Source organism: Mobula hypostoma, chromosome 9 (genome assembly GCF_963921235.1).
Source record: "Mobula hypostoma chromosome 9, sMobHyp1.1, whole genome shotgun sequence".
In the NCBI taxonomy this organism is placed as follows: Eukaryota; Metazoa; Chordata; class Chondrichthyes; order Myliobatiformes; family Myliobatidae; genus Mobula; species Mobula hypostoma.
In genome coordinates, this window is record NC_086105.1 from 8,023,060 (window position 1) to 8,044,245 (window position 21,186).

Consider the following 21,186-nt stretch of genomic DNA (forward strand, 5'->3'; position numbering starts at 1 on the left):
ATGCTACCTTACTTTTTTTAATATACAGTATTTCTGTTTTTGCATGTTTTTAAAAATCTATTCAATACACTTGTTTTCTTATTTATTTGTTATTTATTATTATTTACTTATTTATTGATTTACTTATTTACTATGTTTTATTTTATTTATTATTATTTTTTCTCTCTGTTAGATTATGTAGTGCATTGAACTGCTGCTGCTAATTTAATAAATTTCATGTCACATGCCAGTAATAATAAATCTGATTCTGAAATTTTCATTCTAAAAACGGTCCTGTGTGGCAATTTTTGAAGAGGAGGTGTGAGATGGAAGAGGACGATTCTAGGCTAAGGCCTACAGACCATTCTGATAAGGCTAAATATGAAGAATGACAATCTTCTGAGTCATTTCACTGCACTAGTGAAACAATGGACACAAGAATGCCCACTGAAATGTCAAAACAAACAGATTAAAACATTTGAAAATGAAGTCACAGCTAGTAAAAAGACTCAGGAAGTATGTTATTTAGTAGCTTTAAGGCCAGTTAACTTGAGAATGTTTAAAAAACTGAAAACCTGGACAAAGAGCACATCAATCTCCTGCTACATACAGAAATCTGGTGGCTTAGGAAAGGAAGAGTTCTCAACGGGATGGTTGAGCTGAAAGATGAGTTGCAGGAGTACTTTCAAGAAAATAGTAGGCCCGATTTTGCTGAGTGCTTTGAAGGTGAAGAACAGCTGCAGAAACTAGTCTACTTAACATACATTTTTCATCATATGCACCAGTTGAACAAGTCTCTGCAAGGCTCTGGGGAAAATGTTTTGACTTCAAGTGACAAGATTCTTGGATTTAAAAGGAAACGGAATCTTTGGAAAAATCATGTTACAGAAGGAAATCTTGAAATGTTTCCACTGCTGCTTGGGCTTAAGAGTGAGGAAGGATATCAAAATCTTGAGTCCTATTGAAAACCACCTGGAAGAACTGCGGAACAAAATCGAACAGTGTTTTCCTCCCTTTCAACACAAGTGTATGACTGGGTGAGGGACCCTTTCTCTGAAACTTCTGCTCAGGCTGAGAACTTGACTTTCAGAGAAGAGGAAGAACTTTGTGAGTTGCACTCTGATTGTGCATTCAAGATGAAATTTATTGATCTGCCCCTGGACAAGTTCTGGATTTCTGTGAACGAAAAATATCCTGCCATTTCTGGAAAGCAATGAACATTTGGCTGCAGTTTTCAACTTCTAACATGTATGAGCAAGCTTTTCCTTGTTTAACAAGCATCAAAAGCAAGGATAGAAATCATCTAATTTCAGTTGAAGGTGAAATTCATGTGTGTTTATCTCAAATTCAACCCAGAACTGAGAAATTTGTTATGTTTGCCTTATGAGTTTTCAAAATTTATGAAAGGGAAAGAGATTAATTTCAAGAAAGATAAGCTGAGTTTAACTATCTGTTTTTATGTCAAGAAAGGTAAACTAAAAGTTCATTCTCTACTCAGGAACATTGACAATTATTTTTGGATTATTATTTCTACAACTTACTGATCACACTAACGTACTGTGAGCTGTAGATGAAATAATTTTCAGATCTGAAGGAACCTCTGCATAAAAATTATTTTAGTGTTCCTCCAGGACAAAACAGTTGAGAAAAGCTGGTCTGTACATTGAAATAAGTTCTTCCTCGCTCGCATTGTTTTTGTATCTTCTGTCTGAAGTTTTTGTATTTGACAAAAGTTTTGTATCTTCGGTCAAGTCTGTGTCCCTGCTGCTGAAACTGTTACAAGTGTCTTTTAGCCACTCTTTGCCCTGTCTAAACCACTCATGGCTTATCTCCATCAGACCTTCATTGCTGTAACCCTGGAGATGAAACCCCTCAACTTTGGAGCCAGTCTAGTATGTCCCTTCCACATCTTCTCCTTTTCTCCAGTCTGTGACTGGGAACTCAAAAATCTTTTCAAAGATGCTTATCACATCGCCCTGATGAAACTTTACAGAATATTATTAGTGGTGACTATGGAGAATTCAATAATCTGCCCTACTCACCTTGTAACTTAATGGAGAATCAAATGGGTGCCTGAATGTTACAAATAGAAATAAAAGTGCAAAAACAAACTCTTTCGGCCTCTATTTTAATTGTTCATATAAAAACTGACGGCAGATTCCATTGACATAGGTCCATATAAATTAAAGATAAATTAAGATATCATTGAATCCATAGATTTGAAACCCCATTTCTTGGTGAAAGGCAAATACTGGAATAAGATAGGACACTTAATACTGTTTCACTTGTTTTTAACTGTAATATTTAAATAGTCTTCAGTATAATCTTTTTTAACTTAAAGACAAATTGATTCACTTCAAATAGATGCAATAACAATTTTAGAAAGTAGCTAAATTACATAATACCTGTCAGCATACCTTATAGGGAAACCACAAACTAATCTACAGTTTGAGCAGCTATCACGTTTAGTTCGATTTCCATCAATGGAGTTCACATATCAGACAGTAGCTATAAATTTGCGGAAACATTGCAGGAATTGAGAGCCATTGAAACCATTATTACTGATTCCTTTCAACAGCTGACTTCAGACAGGAAATGTGGTCAACACTTACAGTGTTCAGGTTAGTGTGTGGTCTTGCGCTCTGCTGCCAGAATTCTTGTAGCGGAATAGTGCTCATGTTCTCCCTCTGTGGTGGGAGGAATACACTGGGAGGTCACTTTCTCTACATATTTCAAAGTGATGCTGCTGATCACAGGGAGGCTGGAAGATCTGAGTGCCAGATTGAGAGTCCAAGTGTTAGTACTAATGCCTGTAATACTGGAACTGATGCTACACAGACAGCACATTAGAGACGTGGAGTGCTGCTCCTCACAGTTCCAGCAACCTGGATTTGATCCCACTTTTTGGGTTCTATTTCTGTGGAGTTTGTTTGTTTTTCGTATGCATGGATGAGTTTCCCTTGGTTCCTCCCACATCCAAGAGATGGCAGGCCAATTGGCCTCTGTAAATCACTCTGTGTGGCGGCTCGGCAGCTGAAGGGCACGGGAGAAAGTGAAGCAAGGAATTATGGGTATCACATACATGAGAAAGTTGGCAGATGCTGGAAATCCAAAGTAATGCACACAAGATGCTGGAGGAACTCAGCAAGTCAGGCAGCATTTATGGAAATGATTAAACAGTCGACGTTTCGAGCCGAGACTCTTCCAAATCGTTGATGGTTTACTCTTTTCTACAGATGCTGCCTGACCTGCTGAGATGTCCCAGCATTTTGTGTGTGTTGCTGAGGAATCATGGGATTTAATTGAGAGCTGGCACAGATCTAATGGGTGAAGTGGACCAGTTCTATGGAAATATTAACAAGCTCTGTTGTCATGATAGCATAATCCAAGCTGCCTCGAATACATCAAACACCCCATGTATCAACTCATCCTCCTTCAAGTACACAGTTAAAAATATTCCTTCCCAATACTGCATTTTCACATAAAAAAGTTTGGATTGCACAGAATATTACATTGTGAATATTAATATTTAAACATCAAAATAATACAATTATATACTTTTCTTACAATACACTGTAATAGGTAATATAAAATACATAATCCCACCAGTTTTAAAAAATATAAGAAATATTTATTTGAAATATGTATATACAATAATCTCTAATACATTTAAATTATAATAATATCCATAGGGAATACCAGGCAAATAAATTATACACATGTGGAAATCCAAGACCTGGTATTTCTTTAGTGCATATTTAGCAGTGCTGTAAATGAGGTTCAATATATCAGATGACAGTTCCTCTGCCGTCCTTAGTGTCTTCCAAAGAGGAAGTCTGTGGGATTAAGGGAAATAAAATGCATGATTTGAAATAAAATTTCAATGCCGCAATTGATAACATCCTGCTTTGTTGTTTGGACATAGAAGCATCTAATATACACACCATTCTCCCCTCCTCCTGATGGCAGACCACTGAATACCTTTGGCTGGGGCTACAGCAACTCTGGGTTATGGGGAGCACATGGGAGTGTCTGAAGGAATTAAATTAAAAAATGCCTTGTTGATCAACTCAGAAATGATTTGCCTTGTTGTTAGATGATCTGTGTATTTAATCTGACTACATCCGCGATATTTAACCTACCGTAACCAAAGTGGGAACAGGTAACAGGTGCAATATGGCAATCTTTTCGTTTTGAGATTAAGACCATAAATCATAGGATCAAAATTAGGCCATTTGGCCCATCAAGTCTGCTCCACCATTCGATCATGCTGATTTATTATCCCTTTCAACCCCATTCTCCTGTCCCCTATAACCTGACCAATCAAGAACCTGTCAACCTCTGATTTTAATATCCTCAATGAGTTGGCCAATATTGATATTGTGGAATCAACTCAAATATAAATTTCAACAGGACCACTGTAAAAAAAAATTCTGTATTGTGGCAAAAAAGATTGCCTTGGAATTTTTGGGATTTAAATACGACTTTTATGAATAGCGAGCACCATGGAGCACTTTGCAATCAATAATTCTGAAGTATAGTTTTGCTGTAATCTAGGAGGCTTGGCAGCCAACTTAACAATCAGCAATAAAACTGGCAAAATAATGTTGAGAGCTGGATGATGGAACAACATTTCTTCTTTTTACTCTCTGGACTATTGAATGCAAATCTCTTCTACACGTAGCATTTTCAGCCATTTGCAGATGTGCAATTGAAGTCAATCTTAAGTTTCAATTATTTTCTGAACTAAATAGAGTTCAGGAAACCTAATGTCCATGAGCCAGTCCTCATTGGAGGATCAGAGATGGAGAGGGGCAGCAACTTTAAATTCGTTGGTGTAACCGTTTCAGAGGATCTGTCCTGGGCACAGCACACAAGTGCAATTACAAAGAAAGCACGGCAGCACCTCTACTTCCTTAGGAGTTTGGGGCGATTGGAAAATCCTACAAATATAGTGGATACAGCCCAGCCCATCACAGGTAAAGCACTATCCACCATTGAGCACATCTATACACACACACACACACAAATTAGACACAGTAGTGGGTCACTTTTTCCACCTGTGCTTCTTCTGTCATTTAAAACACTTGACACTACCATCTACACAGCAAGCTTTTATCCTCAATTTATCTAATATGCATCCATTACTGCCTTAAAAGGACTCTGCTTCCACCTCTCTTGAAGGAAATGAGTTCCCAGCATGTTTTCATGCCGTGGACCCCTACCATAAACTGAGGGGTCATGGACTCCAGGTTGGGAACCCCTGCTTTAAGGAAATGAGTTACAAATACACTTAATACTTGCGGGGCGGGTGGGGGGAATAAATATTTCATCTGACTGACTCCTCTTCTAGTTCCTCTCAGAAGGGGAAAGACCTTTAAAAGATCACTTAAATTAAGTTCTATCTTACACTGAAATTCCAGTGGATACAATCTACACCAAACCAAATTTCCCCAGGGCAGCCCACCGAATTCCTGTCATCAGTCTCCCAATCTTCCTCTGAATTCTTTCTTATTCTTTAACATCCTTAAGGAAGTACGTTTGTGTTTAATGCTGTACTGTACTGCAGATGAGGTCTCAAGTACAGCACATAACTGAAGCATAACCTCCCTGCTTTTTTTTATTCTACTTCCCCAAACAAGGGAAGGAGGACGCTAAGAGGATGGTGAGGAGGATGCTAAGAGGATTTGAGGAGGATGCAGGGTGACTTGGGTTAGGTGAGTGGGCAAATTCATGGCAGATGCAATTTAATGTGGATAAATGTGAGGTTATCCACTTTGGTGGCAAGAACAGGAAAACAGATTATTATCTGAATGGTGGCCGATTAGGAAAAGGGGAGGTGCAACGAGACCTGGGTGTCATTATACACCAGTCATTGAAAGTGGGCATACAGGTACAGCAGGCGGTGAAAAAGGCGAATGGTATGCTGGCATTCATAGCGAGAGGATTCGAGTACAGGAGCAGGGAAGTACTACTGCAGTTGTACAAGGCCTTGGTGAGACCACACCTGGAGTATTGTGTGCAGTTTTGGTCCCCTAATCTGAGGAAAGACATCCTTGCCATAGAGGGAGTACAAAGAAGGTTCACCAGATTGATTCCTGGGATGGCAGGACTTTCATATGATGAAAGACTGGATCAACTAGGCTTATACTCGTTGGAATTTAGAAGATTGAGGGAGGATCTTATTAAAACGTATAAAATCCTAAAGGGATTGGACAGGCTAGATGCGGAAAGTTCCTGATGTTGGAGAAGTCCAGAACGAGGGGTCACAGTTTGAGGATAAAGGGGAAGCCTTTTAGGACCGAGATGAGGAAAAACTACTTCACACAGAGAGTGGTGAACCTGTGGAATTCTCTGCCACAGGAAACAGTTGAGGCCGATTCATTGGCTATATTTAAGAGGGAGTTAGATATGGCCCTTGTGGCTAAAGGGATCAGAAGGGAGAGAAGGTGGGTACAGGGTTCTGAGTTGGATGATCAGCCATGATCATACTGAATGGCAGTGCAGGCTCAAAGGGCCGAATGGCCTACTCCTGCACCTATTTTCTATGTTTCTAATAAAGGATAACGTTGTGTTAATTTACCATTACTTGGGCTACCTACACGTTAGCCTACTGCGAACCCTTCAAAAGGACAGACAGGTTTCTCTGGATACGAGTTCTGCAGTTTTTCAACATTTAGGTAAGCGTTAGAGTTACTGGATACATCACAGAAACAGGCCCTTTGACCCAACTGATCCATGCTAACCAATCTACCTAGTTCCATTTCCCTACATTTGGCCCATATCCCTTTATTTCTGTCCTATCTGACCAACTCTTAAAAGGTGGTAGTTGTACCCATCTCTTCTGACACTTACTGACCTCTACCACTTACCCCTGCACTTACCACATCTGCCACCTCCTCTGGCAAATACCCACTTCTATCACTTTCCTTGGCACTTACCATCTTCTGCCACTTCCTCTGGGGCTCATTCTGCTCCTATGTAGGAGCCATGAGTCTTTTCTTCTGTCTGTGATACATTTTGTGTTGTGTGTTTATTATGGGTAATCTGCCATGTGGTTTGGGGCGTGGTAGAAGAAAATGAGTATAGTTACGTATTCATGCTTCGTCTTTAGGTCAGTTTAGTCTAGTTGAGAGTTAGAGGCAACTGGGATGTTGACTGTTAATTGCGATATTGGCACACTGATTGGAATGCATAAATACGTTAATTTATTACACTAACTTCATTAATTCTGATTTCACTAATTTAGCGTGACTGCTGATTTATGCTAATTGGAACATTATTAGATTGCTATATTGCTAGTTTTACTTTCGTTAGTTTTTTTATTGTTAAAAGATTGTTCGCTCCTGCTGGTATCATAATAAAGGATTGGAGGTACTCTTTCCCAGTTGGAAATTCATTAGTTTGGAAGTGCATCATACAGTGTAAAACCCCTGTACTCAGTCACTGAGCAGTCTTGATTTGTTTTCAAGTAACCGCTAACCTGTCTTGTGATGACCATATCGGATGAGCAATTTTTTTTTAGAAATTGTAATAATCTACAGTTAATCTTCGGTCACAAATTCTGATAAATATGCAATGCAGTAAATGTTTTATGAATAAACAAACTGCTTTCGAATTGAAGTGTTATGAATATTCCATTGGATATTTGCATACCTCTGTGATACTCTGGATTTACATTTTCATATATGGGGAACAATGGATTTTCTTGTTCGCCTCGTAGCTTTCTACTCCTTAAAACATCCCTGGTGCACAAGTGCAAATATGCATATTGACACTGAAAGGAAAACACAGACAGCAACAAATTATATTTACAGGCTGGAAGAGGCATTAATATCACTAAATATTGCAAATTCATTCATAGATTTTGTTATATAAAATCCTCTCCAACTTAACCTTACTGTTTGTACACCGTCTACAAAATGCTGGAAGAAATCACTCTCTGGCTAAAGAAATTCATCCTCAGTGCTCTAAATGGGTATCTTTTTGTCTTGAGGCTGTGCCCTCTGGTCCTAGACTCCCCTGCTATTAGAAATCAACATCTATGGAAGGGAACAGTTGATATTTTGGGGCTTCATAAGTCATAAATGCTGTCTGACCTGTCCCTCCAGCATTTTGTGTATATTGCTCTGAATTTCCAGAGTCTCTTGTGTTTATGACATACCGTACATCTCCCTGTTTCTGAAATATTCAACTGTTTCAGCAATAATTGTGTCATTATCTCTAAGTAATTAATCCATAAATTTAATTGTACCACAATGGACTTACAGGTGGTGCTTATAATATTTCTATCATTTTAATTTTATTTAGAGATTCAGCATAGTAACAGGCACTTCCAGCCCAACGAGGCCGTGCCACCCAATTACACCCATGTAAAAAATTAACCTACTAACACGTACGTCTTTGGAATGTGGGAGGAAATGGGTGCACCCAGAGAAATCCCGTGCAGTCACGGGGAGAACGTACAAACTTCTTACAGATGGCAGAGGAATTGATCATGTGTTGTAATAGTGCTGGAGTTGTAATAGTGTTATGCTAACCGCATAACCAGTGGTCGGGTCACTCGTCTGAGTGCTACTGGGACCATGTAACCCGGTACTACCTGTCGCATGGTCAGGCGGTCAGCGACTAAACCGGCTTGCCTGGTGAGGAGGGTGGCTAGACACCCTGCAGGATGAAAAACAAGACCTGTCAAAGGGCAGATGAACCCTCTTGTAGGGTCAACGGCCATCTAGCAAACACGTGCTGTGAAGTGCGGAAAGGGCATCCCTTGCATCGAAGCTTGGTCTGGCCATTCACTGCAACAGAACTTCCCCCAGCTGTCTTGGACCCCACCATGCCGCTGGATCTGGGACAGGATGTCGAGAGGGTGGGTCTGGACCTGTACAACCCCCTACTCACCTAAAATCCATTCACTCACACACTACTCCTTTCTGAGGAGTGGGGTCAACCCTACTAAATGACTGAAAGGAACCATCATCATCCTATGGGATGGATAGAATGAGACAGAGAGTGATAGTGAGAGCGGGAGATGCTAACCACCATGTTACTGTGCCACCAATACACCCATTTTCACTATCAAAATCTCTTTTTTTGGAGCATCCCATATTCTGCACGGCATCATTCTATCAATCACCCCAAAATGTTATTTATATTGGGATGATATCCTGGACGTATTATTTTGATTAGCAATGGACCCACCATGATAAATATTGCACTCATCTTTCTTGATCATAAGGTCCCATGCATCAGAATGATGCACAACGGGCACCCCATTTTTTTAACACCATCAGTTGATAAATTGGGTGGCAGGATGGAGATACGTCTCTACCAAAGGAGGTGCAAGGTGCTCTTTCCCTCTGCTAGCCTGCAGGTCACCCTTGGGCAAGGTGTAGCAAAATGCTTAGTCCTCTTCGATCAGGGTCATGTGAAGCCATGGGAGCAGGTGGTGGATGGTCGTATGAGCAACTGGTACATGTCACAAGTCCTGGTTATGTGACCACTGACGCCAGGCAGACAACCTCTGAGGAGTATTAATAATGGCTGGGGTCACTCATCTCGTAAAGGCACTCCCCAGAAGACAATGGCAAACCATTTCTGTAGAAAAGTTTGCCAAGAACAATCATGGTTATGGAAAGACCACGATCACCTTTAGCATACAACATGGCACATAATGAAGATGATGAAATTGATAAATAGGACTTTTATTTTTACCAAAGGTAGCTAGAAGCTTTGTGCGATAGTTTTCCCATACAGCAGTTATGGGAAGGAACAAGAGAACTGTAACAATTGATTTTCTTCCACCAAATGACAGATGTGCAGTCAATATCATTCATGACCATAGTGCTGTGCATTGAAAAGGTGAAGATTGCAATCTGAAATGCCAGTACAAAGGTGAACTGCAGCAGGAGGTGGATCAGCTAGAAAAATGGGCTGAAAACTGGCAGATGGAATTCATGTAGACAAGTCGAGGTGTTGCGTTTTGGGAGGACAAACCAGGATAGGATTGACACAGGGTGCAGCAGGGCACTGATGTGATGAGTGTGGTAGAACAGAGGGAATACAGATGCATAATTCCTTGAGAGAGGCATCACAAGTAGATTGTGTTGCAAAGAGAGCTTTTGGCACATGGGCTTTCATAAATCCGAGTACTGAGTGCAGGAGTTGGGAAGATACGTTGAAGGGTGTAAGACAAAAGGGTGAGGCAAAATTTGGAGTATTGTGTGAGGTTCTGGTCACCTACCTACAGGAAATGTAAGATTGGAGTACAGAGAAAATTTGTAAAGGTGTTGCTGGGACTTGAGGATCTGAACTATAAGGAAATGTTGAACTGATTAGGACCTTATTCCCTGGAGCATAGGAGAATGAGGGGAGATCGGAAATACAAAATTGAGAGGTATGAATAGAGTAACTGCAAACAGCCTTTTTCCACTGAAATTGGGCAAGACTAGAACCAGAGGTCATAGGGTAAGGGTGAAAGGTAAAATATTACAGGGAAAAGGCAGGAGATTAGGTCTGAGGGGGAAATGGATCAGCCATGATGAAATGGCGGGGCAGATTTGATGGGCCAAATGGCCTAATTCTGCTCCTATGTCTTATGGAATCTCTGTATGTCCACCCCGTGGAATGCGTGGATTTTCTCCGGGTCCTCCAATTTCCTCCCACAGTCCAAAGATGTATCGGGTAGATTAAGTAACCATTGTAAATTGTCCCATGATTAGGTTAGTGTTAAATTGGGTCTGTTGGGGGTTGCTGGGGTGGACTGGCATGCAGGGCCAGAGGGGCCTACTCCGTGTGGTATTGCTAAATAACTGACAAAGTCATAAAATAAAACTCTCTCTTGTAAGGACAGCAGGTAGTATAATTAGTTTTTCTAGTTACTGTAATTAATTTCAGCAGATAGAGATCCACATTGTTCATGTTGAGAGAGGATTAATGCAAATGAAGGTTGCTGTTCCCTGCAGAAAGAAAGATATCAAACATAGGTGTATCTCAGGGATGACTATGGTAACATCTGTGCACTTTGATAATAAATCAACTGACATTTTGGTATCATTATTATCAGTGTAACTGTGATCCCAGGTGTTCTTTCCTCCAATGTTATACCACATCTGACTACATTTCTTTGTATGCTGCTAGTTTCAGCAATCAGGGGTCATGTTACCCTGAGCTCTGAGGGCAGAAACAAAGAGCTGTTGCAATTGTGAATTATTATACAAAATTAAAAATCATGGAAATCCAACATTTTGCCATTTTTCCATTATTAAGACTTTCCAAGTCTTTCATTATTAAGACTTTCCAAGCCTAGGCACTAAATTTGCTCTGGGTTATTTGGTGAGAGAACATGCCCGACAACAAAGCCTGTGTCCCCAAGATAACGTGTCACAGGTGTATTAAAGAAACGATACTGTTAATTCACATATGGCAATGGTAAACTGCAGAGAGAAATAATCAAATCCTATTACCTCGGTTTGCACCATATATACCCTGTGGAGCCTCAGGTCATACACTGTTCCATAAATGTCCACTGAATCCTTGGTCTCCAACTGCTGAAGGATTCTGTCTAAAGCGATAAATGTGCCTGTTCGACCTACACCAGCACTGTAAAAGGAAGGTAATTTTCATAAAAGAAGCAGCAACTACCCAAAGTGAGCTGAATATCCTCCATTAGTAAATATTGTACCAGTGAAATTGTTGGCTGATATCATTATTGACCATTTCAAGATCTAGATTCAAATCTAGGTTAAACTGACAGTATTGAAATTTTGTCCTGCCCTGGTAATTTGAAGAGAGTTTGGACAAAGCTCTTTTGGTGTCAAACGCACTGCATGAAATTGTTCACAGAATGTGATCTTCACTGATTCCCTCAGTGCCTGAACTGAGGAACTTGTTAAAAGTCAACCATTTTGGTGGACCTGGAATTCCAAAAAGGCTAGACAGGGCAAAGATGGAAGATTAACACACACTAAACGCGGGAGGAACTCCGGAGCAGGGAATACTTGCTTTTATTAGTCGAGGCATTGAGTTCAAAAGTCATGAAAAAGTCATGTTGCAACTTTATAAAACTCTGGAGTATTGCATACAGTTTTGATTATCCCACTATAGGAAGGATGTTGAGGCTTTGGAGAGGATGTAGAAGAGGTTTACCAGGATGTTGCCTGGTTTAGAGGGCATGTGCTATCACGAGAGGCTGGATAAACTTGGGCGAGAGGAGATCTCATAAATGTTTATAAGATTATGAGAGTCATAGATAGAGTGGACAGAGAGTATCTGTTTCCCAGGGTTGAAATGTCTAATACCAGAGGGCGTGCATTGAAAGTGAGAGGAGGTAGGTTCAAGGGGGATGTGAGGGTTACATCTTTTACTCAGGGAGGGGTAGATGCTTGGAATGTGCTTCCTGGTAGAGGCAAATATATTAGAGGCTTTTCAGAGATGTTTGGTTATGATGTAAGGAAGCCAGAAAGAGAGGAAGGGAGTGGGGGAGAGAGGGGGGAAAGAAATGGGGGACAGAAAGGGGGGAGGGGGGAAGAAAAGGGGAAGGTGGAAGGAGGGTAGATGGAAGCAGGGAGATCATCACAGCTGTTATTTAAACATACTAGATGAATTTATCGAACTACCAACATTTGAATGACTACATGGCAATTGTTTCCACAGTACTTTCACTTTAACCATTTGTTCAATGTATATATAAGGTACACCACTAACCTGCAGTGTATAACACTTGGGCCAGAGTTTGGCGACCTGTTAATATAATCCCTCACTGTTCGCACAAACTGAATTAAAGATTGTGCGGTTTCTGGCACCCCATGATCTGGCCAAACAGTGTAGTGAAAGTGACGAACAACTCGTGCAGAGTCAAGTTGGTCCTCCTAGGTAATAAAAAAGTAACAGGCACTTAGCAATCAGGTCTTCTCGTGTCAGCGGTAGTTCAGACGATGATGCTGCTGCCTCACAAGAACGTCGGCTCGGCCTCCTGAACTGGTTCACACTCCAGAGAGAGTGTTGAGTAATCAGTGGCATTACCATCCGACCACAACAGCAAACCTACAGTGTTATCCCAGATGCTTCTGCAGCACAATTATGAGGAAGTTCTTGCCCTCGCTTATTTGATCAATATGTGCCCCTCACTCTACATTACTAAAACTTGTATACTAGGTAGTATACAAGTCCCTCACTAACATTCCTCATTGGGTATTTAAAGTGGAAATTGATAGGTTCACAGATTCTTCATTAGTAAGGGCTTCAAAGGTTATGGGGAAAGGCAGGAGAACGGGGTTCAGCGAGAAAATAAATCGGCCGCGATCAAATGGTGGAGCACATCTGATAGGCCGAATGGTTTAATTCTGCTCATTTATCTTATGAAGTTTGGTCCTATCATGGAAAAAAAACATTTATAACTTATTAGTAGAAAAGGTTGAAAGATCCTTACATTGCAAATTTTGAATTCTCTGATCGTCCATTCAGGTAAAACAGATTCGGACAGCATTTGGACAATGAGGTCTCCATAGTACAAAGCATCGTGATCAAACGGCCAGTAATGGTCACACTTCACCTGTGGACAGGAACACATGAAGCAAGCTGTCACCTCGTTTTTCATGCACACAAAACAGTATGTAGCACTTACAAGTTGGGCATATGAATACGCCTTCACAATCTCACCTTGCATTTCTGCAGGGATTTTTTTCACTAAAAGTTTGACAGAACCCTGAAAGAGATGACATAAGAAAGCACTGACACTCAGTGGCCACTTTATTAGGTACGCCTGTACACCTGATACAGAAATAGTGAAATTTTAAAGCAGTAGAATAATTTTTAATTAAACGGGATTCATGCCCATGTAAAATGTAGAATTGACAATAAACTGGACTGGTCAAAGGACACTGAGGCTGTCTACAAGAAGGGTCAGAGCCATCTCTATTTCCTGAGGAGACTGAGGTCCTTTAACATCTGCCGGACGATGCTGGGGATGTTCTAAGAGTCTGTGGTGGCCAGTGTGATCATGTTTGCTGTTGTGTGCTGGGGCAGCAGGCAGAGGGTAGCCGACACCAACAGAATCAACAAACTCATTCGTAAGGCCAGTGATGTTGTGGGGATGGAACTGGACTCTCTGACGGTGGCATCTGAAAAGAGGATGCTGTCCAAGTTGCATGCCATCTTGGACAATGTCTCCCATCCACTACGTAATGTACTGGGTGGGCACAGGAGTACATTCAGCCAGAGACTCATTCCACCAAGATGCAACACAGAGCGTCATAGGAAGTCATTCCTTGCTGTGGCCATCAAACTTTACAACTCCTCCCTTGGAGGGTCAGACACCTTGAGCCAATAGGCTGGTCCTGGACTTATTTCCTGGCATAATTTACATATTACTATTTAATTATTTATGGTGCAATTGTTACAAAAACCAATTTCCCCTGGGATCAATAAAGTATGACTATGACTATGACTGACTATATCAGCCAAAACTGTAGAACACACAAGTTAGGAAAATGATATCTGCAATTTGGCTGACTTTATACTTAGAGTAACAGCTAAGTGCTGTTATACGTATACACTTAGTGGCTATTTTATTTGGTATATCTGCTCATTAACGCAAATATCTAATCAGCCAGTCATGTGGCAGCAACACAACACAAGCAGACATGGTTGAGGAGTTCAGTTGTTGTTCAGACCAAACATCAGAATGGGGAAGAAATGTGAACCAAGTGACTTTGACCATGGAATGATTGTTTGTGCCAGACGAGGTAGTTTGAGTATCTCAGAAACTGCTGACCTCCTGGGATTTTCACTCTCAACAATCTCTGGATTTCACAGAGAATGTTGCAAAAAACAAAAAAAAACTTCCAGTGAGAGGCAGTTTTGTGGGCGAAAATGCTTTGTTAATGAGAAAAGTCTGAGGAGAATGGCCAGACTGGTTCAGGCTGACAGTAACTCAGATAACCACGCTTTACCACAGCGGTGTGCAGAAGAGTATCTCTGAACATCACAACATACCGAATTTTGAAGTGGATGAGCAACAGAAGATCGCATAAGGTGTACCTGATGAAGTGACCACTGACTATTTCTTTGATTGTTTCTTCGGAGTTTACTGATCCTTTGTTACAACCATTGAGAATTTTGCAGTCATTACTTTTTGGGATGTGGACATTGAATATTGTATCATTTCTTAATGCATGCGTTACTAAATGACAATAAAAGAGGACTGCGTGTCCTCATAATCTAATCTAATAGCAAGGCCATCATTAATTATTCATTCCTAGTTTTAATGAGTAATTCTTCTGTTTGACACAACAATTCACACAGAGAGTCGTTAAAATCATTCACAAGTTCTTATGGCTTTAGTTCCTACAAGGTAATGACAACTAGTGATCATATATAACTGCAGTTTTACAATTATTTACAGTCACTTTTTAAGTATTTTTATTTCTAGATGTGTTTTTTCCCCCACTGTAAAATCTGAGATTATATTCTCCGGATCATCAGCCAAGTATCAGTACTGTTATATTGCTCTACCATCCCATATTTCACTGCACATTCAAGACAATTCTTGACTTGCAGCTATATAAAATTGCTGACAAGTCAAAAGTGTATCCCTGTCGAAAAGTAATATGGAATACTTACCCTTCCCTTTTCTACACACTGGGTGACCATCACAATATTGTGAACATTCTGCTCCCAAACCATTTTCCAGAAGTCATCTTTGGTGCCGGGCAGGGGGCCTTGTGTTGCAATGTATTCCCTTCGGAAATTGCAGCCCTAAATTAGTGAAAAGCAATCAGAACTCCATCAGCAGAGGTCTTCAATGCATTCAAACACAAAAGGCAGCAGAATTGTATGATATAGCTAGATAATTTCACTATGGACAGTTCCAAGCCTGCCTGCGAAAGGAGGAGGGTTGGGCATGGGGTTAACAACTCTGCCCCGTAAAAATCCAGTGCTACAGAAATGCCAGCAGAACTTCCAAAGACCTCATCCCTTGGAGAGGAAGGATACACCAAGAAGATAACGTGAAAGACTGGCCCAGGACAAGTTACTGTCATTGGCCCATGTCCCAGGACGGCTCTAGAAGAAGAAGATCAAAGTACTTGTGTAACTTACTGGGATATAGCTGGCATTAATGTAGTCTGAACAAGGATCATCGTCAATGTAGGTTAATTTCACCCTGGTCGAATCATCTAATAGAAAACAAAAACAGAATTATGAAAAGTAATCAGTCTATTGTTTTGTAGTTGCATTCTGACTATACTTTAAAAAACCTAAGTATGTTCTACATATAATTAGGATAACTTAGCTGAAGATGATAAAATGCATTATGGATACATCTATCTGGGGCAAATCAGATAGAATCATCCATGATGGAATGGCGGAGAAGATTTGATGCGACGAATGGCCTAATTGTGCCCTATGATTTATGGTCCTATGAGTTCTTTATATAGACACAATTTTAAAAATATTATCAAAACCTCATGAATAAAAATAAACTCAAAGTTATTTTAAAGCAACACACAAAATCCTGGAGGAACTCAGCAAGCCAGGCAGCATCCATGGAAAAGAGTAAGCAGTTGACGTTTCAGGCTGAGACTGGTGAGGGGTTTGTTTCACAACCCTCATCCTTCTGAGAAACATGTTTCTTGTGTTTGTGAAAGATATTCTTCTGTGCTTAAGTTTTCACAGATTCACTCTAACAGAAGGATCCAAATTATTATGTTCTTTAAGCTGTGATACTCTCTCACAAGTGGTGAGGTGGAGATATGTTTCAACCAAGGAAGGTGTAGGACGCTCCTTCCCTCCGTTAGCAGGTCACCCTTGGGCAAGGTGTAGCACCTGCTTAGAATCCCTCCCAACCCCGTGAAGCCATGGGAGCAGGTGGTGGACGCTCGTATGAGCAGTTGGTGCATATCACAAGTCCTGGTTAGGTGACCACTGATACCAGGCGGACAATCTCTGAAGCGTACTGATAATGGCTGGGGTCTGTTAAAGACACTGTCCAGAAGACAACAATGGCAAACCAATGCTGTAGAGAAATTTGCCAAGGACAATCATGGTCATTATTAATACTTTTTTTCTTTCTTTTTGTACTTGCACAGCTTGTTGTCTATTGCACATTGATCGTCCTTTTGGGTGTGGTCTTTCACTGATTCTATTGTTTCCTGTATTTACAGCAAATGCCCACAAGAAAATGAATCTCAGGGTTGTATATGGTGACATTTATGTACTTTGATAATAAACTTACTTTGAAATGGGTACTTCCATGCAGCATTCACCTTAATGTACATGACGTTTCTATGGACAAATGCCAGCACAAGTTGCACAGCACAGCTATCCCATCCTTACTAATGTAAGGTGGAAGCTTTGTGGGTAACCAGCCTTTGACCCTTATTGATGACTCGTGGATTATGTAACAGTACATTGCTCAGAACTGGTAGTGAAATGTATTTTCGGGCCGGCAATGAACCTCACGCATCACAATTGCCAGCTTCTGTTGTTGAGGATAATGCACAGTGGTTCTACCATCACTGGGCCTTTGAAAAGGCCACATTTCACTGTGGGGAGAGGCTACTCAAGGCACAGGAGTTGACTGGTGTGTGCCACTGGATGTGTGCCTGCATAAACAAAAGGCCCTTATTCCCTATGTTTTCCTTTTCCTCAGTGGCCAAGTTCAGGACAGTAATTTAATGTCTAACATGCATCTCAGCAGTCAGTTAATAAAAATAAAAAGTAAGTACGCAGATGATGGAGATGAGAAGTAAAGACAGAAAACGCTGGTGTCTGCTGAAGATTTTCAGTCCCGAAATGTTAACCACAGAGGCTGCCTGGCCTTTTGAGTGTTTCTGTTCTCATAGCAGCAATGATACTGCCGTCACAAATTCTTTGCGCACTTCCATCAGGGACCACACATGTTTGTTTTAATGTGCGATTCTGAATGAGGGAAAGGCAATACCGCCAGTCAACTTCACAAACTTTACGTGGGGTCAGCTGCAATCAACTTTATGTGGGAGCATGAAAACTTGGTTAGCCAAACTTTAGATCAGGCTGAAAAATGAAGAAATAAACAGAAAATATTCAGCAAGGTAGGCAGCATCTGCGGGAAGAAAATCAGTCAACACTTCAGGTCAAAGACCTGCTGATTACTTCCAGGATATTCTGGTTTTATTTCTGACTTCTGCATCAGTAGTTGTTTGAATTCATTTATCATAGAACTAAAATCCCAAATAAATCCTAAAAGTAGGTGACATAAACATTAGACAGAGGAGGTAATAGAAGTTTATATTGAAAGAGCTGGATGAGGAAGGAAGCACAAATGCTCCATAATGAATGGACCAGATGAACAGAGTTACCTGCTTCTGTGATGCATTTTCTACGTAGTTCTGTATAATGAATCAACTACTGGATGTACAGTATTTATGAAAAAAAGCTAGAAATGCATTTTGGAATAAATCAAATACTTGGCAGTAAATTGCCCACAAGGCCTGCTCAGATATTGATTCAACCACCCACTCACTCTTCATAATTCCGGATGATAACTGGTCTTGGTATCTCACTTCATCACTCAAAGACAAACTTCCCCTCACGGCCTCCCCAATGGAAAAGGAATTTCAGCCATCAAGTGGCTTACCAAGGTCATTAGAGTACGTCAGTGAACGCTCAACAACATCAGCAGCTGAGTGGAACAATTATTAACCATTTCTCAACCGGTTAGCACCAAATTCCAGAGTAAACCAACTGGTGACATGAGATACATTACACTTACAAGGCAGAATATTGTTGTATCGATTTTTCCCCCTGTTCTCGGGTAAAAGTGCTGTGTCAAAAGACTGGTTTCTTCCAACATCTTTCAAATCCTTTCAAAAGAAAACAGTAGCTCAGTATAAGAAGATGAAGGATAACCTTTACATATACTGATGTCCCCTCTCATCACGCAAAATCAACAAAACATATTGAATGTAATTCAAAAACAGATTAAGGTTAGACTCGTACCTCATATTCCTCAGACAGGAGGTAATTGGAATCTGCTTGAAGTTTAGTAAACTGAGTCTCAAACAGGTTGGCCTTAATTTCTCTAGAATGAATTAGATAGAGTTGATTTGTAAGAACCAAATATATTCACACTTTTCATTAAATGTGCAGAGTTCCAAATGTCAATGTTAAACAGCGGAGACACAAACCTGGAGATTGGAGGCTTCCTGAAAAGAAACACGGGGAGAAAAAAGATAGAAACCCAGTGAGTGCTTTCCACTTCAAACTTTCTTTGTTCAGCAAGCAGAAAACTCAAGTTGTAGATGCGGAAGTTCTTACCTTCCCTGTACGAGAGGGACGTTTACCGAGGACAGCCTGTCTTTTGGCTTTGATGGTGCTCTGGCCTCAGCACTGCTGCAATTATAAACAGATTGCAGGTAAATAATTATTTTTTAGGAGCAGGCAAAAATGGCCATTTCCCAATAAGCCTAAGAAACTTTGATAGGTTAACCCCGATTTTGTACTATATTCTGCACAAAACCAATCACAGAGTTGTGCAGCACAGAAACAGACATCACATCTATGCCAACCATCGTGCCTATCTATACCAATCCCAGTAGTCTGTATTAATTCCATATCCCTCTGCTCATTCAATACTTGTCCAGATGTCTCTTACATGCTGTTACTGCTTCTGACTTCACCACCTTCCACATATCAACTACTCTCGGTGAGTTCACCTTTAAACCTCCTCCCTCTCACCTTAAACCTATGCCCTCATTTAGAACATCCCTCCATCGAAAACCTGCAACCTTGTCACAGGGTTTGGAGGCCTGTGTAGCTCAATAACCCGGAGAGCTATGTTGGCTGGAGTCACGGCCTTGTGCTTTGGTGTGTTGGTAGGGTCACCCATGCCAAACAGGTCACAGGGTAGAGGCCAGACCAAGAGTGGTCCACCGGTCTTCCAGGTTTGGGTGTTCAGCTCAGAGCTAACAACCCCGAAAGGTAAAACTAATTTTTTTTTTTACAGAAGCAACAATGAAGAATCCTTCTATACAAACAGAGGTGGAGGACTTTCATTGTTGCTCCAAACGCCAGTGGCGTTATGGGCAGTACGTAAGTACCATGGAAACAGATCCAAGCTATCTCCCCTATCTATGCCTGTACACCTCTACCATGTCACCTCCCAGCCTCCTTCATTGCTGGGAAAACAAAATATAGCCTATCCGCCTAATTAGTTAAGTCTTCCAGTCCGGGCCAGCTCTTTGTGAATCCTTTCCGTATCCTTCCTAGGTAATCGTGCTTCTCCTATAGCGTGGAGACTGGAACAGCACACAATACTCCATGTGTGCTTAACTAAAGTTTTATGCAACTGTAACTGATTCAGACCTCATGTACCTCAGAGTTTCCACTGAGGAAGATATACACCTTCCTCCTTGCCCTACCCAGCAGAGTTCCTATTGTCAGAGACAACATACTTGTAACATCAAAACCTGCAAGATTCCCCATAGCCCTGTCACTCATTAATTCCCCACCTGCTTTAACTCGCCAAACTTGTATTGTTTAGCATTTGGAGCTAACTTCCAACAGCCACTCCCTTGTGTACTTTCCTTCTTGAACCTTAGACAACCTTCTTCACTGTACACTTTAACACCAATTTTGATTTCATCTATAAATGTACTTACCTCGCCACCTATGTGCTCATCCAATTGATTAATATAGATGACAAACAACAGAGGGCACAGCACCGACCCTGGTGACACTACACTGGCACCCTCTGCCTCTACCATCAAGGCAATCTTTTATTCAATTGGCTATTCCACACACTATAACCCTCTGTACCAGCCTGCCACATGGACTTTATCAAAGGCCATGCTAGAGGTGGTGAAGTCATGTTTCCCATGAGTGAAGCCATGTGTCTAACCTTAATCAGTCCTTGCCTTTCCAAATGCAAACAAATCCTGACTCTTAGAATTCCTTTCAACAACTTTCCCAACACTGCTGTGAAGTTTACTGGTCTATAGACGCCAGGATTTTGCCTGCCACCCTTCTAAATAAAGGCACGATATTAGCTATCATCGACTCTTTGGGTGCTGGGCCAGTGACTAACGAAGATACACAAATCTCTACCAGGGCCATAGCAATCTTCTCCCTTGCTTCTTGTAACACCCTAGGATATGGCCAGGCCTGGCTCCAGGGATTTATCCACGAGGACTGAAGAAAGGCCTCGGCCTGAAATGCCGACTGTTTATT

At 41.0% G+C, this 21,186-nt stretch overlaps 1 protein-coding gene across 5 annotated transcripts in view; it reads right to left on the reverse strand.

Annotated features, from left to right (window-relative positions):
• Nucleotides 1–2,100: 2,100 nt before the first annotated feature.
• Nucleotides 2,101–21,186, reverse strand: part of ptprb (protein tyrosine phosphatase receptor type b) — a 113,217-nt gene continuing 94,131 nt past the window's right edge. For 4 of the 5 annotated variants that reach the window (XM_063057712.1, XM_063057708.1, XM_063057710.1 and 1 more), the window contains 11 exons: nt 19,276–19,350; nt 19,146–19,163; nt 18,958–19,039; nt 18,731–18,821; nt 16,078–16,154; nt 15,601–15,735; nt 13,409–13,531; nt 12,685–12,848; nt 11,445–11,580; nt 7,636–7,756; nt 2,101–3,815 (listed from right to left, as the gene is read on the reverse strand). In XM_063057712.1, the coding sequence (XP_062913782.1) occupies nt 3,793–3,815; nt 7,636–7,756; nt 11,445–11,580; nt 12,685–12,848; nt 13,409–13,531; nt 15,601–15,735; nt 16,078–16,154; nt 18,731–18,821; nt 18,958–19,039; nt 19,146–19,163; nt 19,276–19,350 (1,045 nt within the window). In that variant the 3' untranslated portion in view covers nt 2,101–3,792. The remainder of the gene's footprint in view (nt 3,816–7,635; nt 7,757–11,444; nt 11,581–12,684; nt 12,849–13,408; nt 13,532–15,600; nt 15,736–16,077; nt 16,155–18,730; nt 18,822–18,957; nt 19,040–19,145; nt 19,164–19,275; nt 19,351–21,186) is intronic. The other variant, XM_063057709.1, reaches the window with a different exon arrangement.